Source organism: Meles meles, chromosome 16, assembly GCF_922984935.1.
Source record: "Meles meles chromosome 16, mMelMel3.1 paternal haplotype, whole genome shotgun sequence".
NCBI classification, from domain to species: Eukaryota; Metazoa; Chordata; class Mammalia; order Carnivora; family Mustelidae; genus Meles; species Meles meles.
Genome location: NC_060081.1, coordinates 24,306,294 through 24,310,686, shown reverse-complemented (window position 1 = coordinate 24,310,686; position 4,393 = coordinate 24,306,294). Strand labels below are relative to the sequence as shown.

The following is a 4,393-nucleotide window of genomic DNA, read 5'->3' as shown; positions in this document are numbered from 1 at the left end:
GGTGGTTGGCTCTCGCTCTTCTCTCTCTCTCTCTCTCTCCCTCACCCTCTCCCTCTCTGTCTCGGGTTCTCTCTGCGCGCGCGCACCGGGCCGCTCTCCTTCCTCCCTCTCTATGTGGCTGCGCGGGTGTGTGTGTGTGTGGATGTGTGTGGGGTGTGGGTGTCCCTTACGCCCTTCCTCCTCCCCCTCCTCCTCCTCCTGCTCCCCCCTCCTTTCCTTCTCCTCCTCCCCCCTCTCCTCTCCCTCCTCCTGGTCCTCATCGCCCCTCTCCTCCTCTTCCTCCCCTCTCTCTTCCTCTCCCTGAATTTTCTCCTCTCCTCTCAGGTCAGTCCATGGTATTCCGCTCCCCCCTAGACCTCTATTCCTCCCACTTCTTGTTGCCAAACTTCGCCGACCCTCATCACCGCTCCCTACTTCTGGCGAGTAGCGGCGGCGGGAACGGTGCGGGCGGCGGCGGCGCGGGCGGCGGCGGCGGCGGCGGGAACTGTGCGGGAGGCGGCGGTGCTGGCGGAGCAGGCGGCGGCGGCAGCGGCGGCGGCTCCAGGGCCCCCCCGGAAGAGTTGTCCATGTTCCAGCTGCCCACCCTCAACTTCTCGCCGGAGCAGGTGGCCAGCGTCTGCGAGACGCTGGAGGAGACGGGCGACATCGAGCGGCTGGGCCGCTTCCTCTGGTCGCTGCCCGTGGCCCCCGGGGCGTGCGAGGCCATCAACAAGCACGAGTCGATCCTGCGCGCGCGCGCCGTGGTCGCCTTCCACACGGGCAACTTCCGCGACCTCTACCACATCCTGGAGAACCACAAGTTCACCAAGGAGTCCCACGGCAAGCTGCAGGCCATGTGGCTCGAGGCGCACTACCAGGAGGCCGAGAAGCTGCGCGGCCGCCCGCTTGGCCCGGTGGACAAGTACCGCGTGCGCAAGAAGTTCCCGCTGCCGCGCACCATCTGGGACGGCGAGCAGAAGACGCATTGCTTCAAGGAGCGGACTCGGAGCCTGCTGCGGGAGTGGTACCTGCAGGACCCCTACCCCAACCCCAGCAAGAAACGCGAACTGGCGCAGGCCACCGGCCTCACTCCCACACAAGTAGGCAACTGGTTTAAGAACCGGAGGCAGCGCGACCGCGCCGCGGCGGCCAAGAACAGGTCAGTGGCGGGCCCGCGGCCTGGCTACCGTCTCTGGGGCCGGGAAGGGAGACAGGGGTTAAAATAGGGGGAATGGGGCAGGGTGTCGATGGCTGCCGGGCGCGCGAGAAGCTGTGACCCCCTGGCCAGTTGGAGAAAGTTTCCGCTTGCCCAGACGCGCAGAAGAGGGACGGGGCTAGTGGGATTCGTGACGACTTTGTCCGAGAGGGGCTTCGGGCAGGGTGGAGAGAGTGTGTGTGTGTGTGTGTGTGTGTGTTTGAGGTCCTGAGTGCCCACAGCCCCTAGTCCCAGCCCTGGGAGCTGTAGCCCTGCCCTGCACCCGTGCCACCTGCTCAGCTGGTCCCCAGCTCCACACTCCTCTGGAGCCTACAGACAGGGAAGGAAGGAAAGCCGCCCTTGCCATCTGGTTCTTATTTCTATGCACTGCAAAAACCCGGGGAGGAATCCACAATGTCATGGAAAGGAAACTGAACCTGGGTCTCCGCCACAAAAGGAAAAAGGTCGGTGACTGCCGTGGAGCAGGCCTCTCCTCCAGCATTGCAGATGGGCTGCCCAGGAGCCGGACAACCAGGCAGGGAGTGGAGAGGCCTTGTGTGTGTGTGTGTGTGTACACGTGCACACAGGTGCCAGCCCTCCTGCCCCAGTCAAGGAGCACCACCTTGGTCCACTAACTTGGGAAGCCACCAGGAGCAGGAATACCCCCACTGCCAGCACGTTGGCCACAAAGTCACAAAGTTGCCTGGGCTTGGCCAGTCAGCCCACTTGGGCCTGTTGGAGGTAGGGAGAAAAATAACTAGAGAAAAAGAGGAGGGGAGGGGGAAGGGAAGAAGTGGGGTGAAAGCCTGCGTCCCTACCTAGCCTCTGAAGGCCCTGGGCCGGTTGTACCACAGGGAGCAGGGCCCCAACTGCTGACAGCTGCTGGGGCTGGAGGCCAGGGCTGAGTTCCTGGAGTGAATGAGTGTGTTTGTGTTTAGGTGGCCCAGGCCTGAGCCCTAGGCCCTCTCACCTTTGCGTGCAGAGCCAGTTTTTCGCCTGAGACGGGGGAGTGCCTGGGACAGGGGGAGGCCTCCCTGTAGGAACTCAGAGACTCCAGGCCCCAGGCGGCCGATGCCTGCTGCCGCGAAGGGGCAGACGGAGACTGCTCTGCAGCCCTCTCCTGCTGCTTTCTCTCCTTTCTGTGTTGCACCTCTTCCCCACTTTTTCCGCTTCGGGCTTCTCCTTTCTCTCTGCCCCTGCTCCTGTGCTCAGCGCCGGGATCCAGAGAGCAAAGCCAGCGGGTCCTACTCCGCAGAGGCTGCGGGTGAGCAACCCGCAGCTCTGGGTGTGTTCGCGGGAGCTGGGGCGGGAGCCACTGCGCAGACCAACAGCTCCCTGGCAGCCGGTTCTGTCTGAAGAGTCCCAAGGGGCTGGGGAGGAAGGAGCACCCTGTCCCTCGCGGACTTGCGCTCTTTCGGGACGCGGCGCCCCGCGCTGTGCTCCCAGGCCTCCCCAGGCGGCCGGCCTCGGGTGCTACTTCTCCTCCGAGGCCGGCTCCGAACTGGGAAGCCTTGGGAAGCTCCAGAGAGCCCCGGGGAGGAGAGAAGCGAGTCAAGCCCCGCGCTGGGGGGCTCTGAAGCGTTCAAAGAGCAGTCGGGGGCTTGGAGGCAGGGGAGAGGGAGGGAATGAGCGCCGGGAGCCGAGTGGTGGGTGGTGGCGAAGGGCGCGCTGTGGAGGCTGGGGAGCACCGGCGGCCGCGGGCGCGGGGAGGCGGCTTGACGGAGCCGGGTGGCGGAGCCGCTGTGTCAGGGCTGGTGCCGCTCTCTGTCTCCCGCAGGCTTCAACACCAGGCCATCGGGCCGAGCGGCATGCGTTCGCTGGCCGAGCCCGGCTGCCCCACGCACGGCTCCGCAGAGTCGCCGTCCACGGCAGCCAGCCCCACCACCAGCGTGTCCAGCCTGACGGAGCGCGCGGACACCGGCACCTCCATCCTCTCGGTAACCTCCAGCGACTCGGAATGTGATGTATGATAGCCAAGGCCGCCCTCCACCCCCTCCCCCTCCTTCCCCTCCTCCTCCTCCTCCTCCTCCTCACCCTCCTCCTCTTCCTCTTCTTCCTCCTCCATCCCCAGAGCAAACCGAAATCAGGATACACAATCATACACACACATACACACACACAAGTAAACACACACTTCCACCCCAGCCAAAAATATATAAAAACCAAGAAAAATAACAAATTAAACGCAAACTATCAACAGCCCCAGCCACCATCTACCACCACGGCCACCCCAAAGGACCGCGACGCCAACAGACAGTTACAAAGGCTGATGTCGCGGGCAGAAAACATGAAAGAGGTGACAATTGTATACTTTCTAGGACAAGCACGGCTTCTCCTTTCGGTTCCCACGGACCCGGCACCCCACCTGCATGACGATTTATTTGTATCTGGGAAAATATTCTCTCTAGCTTAAACGATTTAAAAAGAGTCGACTATACAAAAACCGACCACCACCACGACGACAAGATGACAAAAGCAAAACAGACAGAAAAGAGAAAAAAAATAAAACCGCATCTCCGTTCAGAATTTGTTTAAAAAAAAAAAAAAAAGAACTCCTCGAGAGGGAAATAGCAAATGTTTCTCGCCTTTTGTTGCTCGCTCTCTTTTTTCCTCTCTCGCTCTTCTTTCTTTCTCTGTTTTTAAGTCCAAGTATTGGTCAAGCAAAATGCAATCTTCTGTTTTTTGTTCAGCAGACAATCATTTTCTTCGTAAGCACCTTTTTCTCTCCACTCTGTCACTGCCTGTGTGGGTACTGGTTATAAATGTGGAAAAAGAATAGTTATGACTGTAACAGATTTTTATTTTTATTTCAAAATTTTATATGAATTATGTATATCTTAATGATCGGTCATTTTCCCAGTTTGTAATATATGTGTAGAAATTGCCTGTATATGATATTTGCTTTTTCTCCTCTTCCTTTTGCATTCTCCTCCCCACCCGTTCCTGCCTCCCCACTCACCTGTCTCTTTCCTTTTCGGGGTTCCCCTCCCACTCGGTGTTCCTGGCGTCGACTTGGCAGTCAAGGCGCGGCTTGGCGGGCTAGGTTAGGAAGAGGGACCCCGTCGCTAGCGGAAGCGGAGAGTGAGACCGTAGTATTCTTATGCAAAAGCTATTTCAAGTATTTCTTAGCCGCTTTGGAGAAATCTCTCACTCCCCGTAGGGCGCTTTTACTGTTATCTTAACTGCGTGTTTATCTATATGTAAAAACTTTCTAAAGCA

The 4,393-nt window shown here is 59.3% G+C and overlaps 1 protein-coding gene across 1 annotated transcript; it reads left to right on the top strand.

Moving 5' to 3' along the window:
* Nucleotides 1-305: 305 nt before the first annotated feature.
* SIX3 (SIX homeobox 3) lies at nt 306-3,144 on the top strand. Its single transcript, XM_045981713.1, has 2 exons — nt 306-1,138; nt 2,952-3,144. The coding sequence occupies exons 1-2, from the start codon at nt 333-335 to the stop codon at nt 3,142-3,144; spliced, it is 999 nt and encodes a 332-aa protein (XP_045837669.1). The 5' UTR covers nt 306-332.
* The last annotated feature ends 1,249 nt before the right edge of the window (nt 3,145-4,393 follow it).

Coding starts and splice junctions, on each gene's coding strand:
- SIX3 (XM_045981713.1), top strand. CDS start 333: ATGGTATTCCGCTCCCCCCTAGACCTCTATTCCTCCCACTTCTTGTTG. Junction 1,139..2,951: donor GCCGCGGCGGCCAAGAACAG/GTCAGTGGCGGG, acceptor TGTCTCCCGCAG/GCTTCAACACCAGGCCATCG.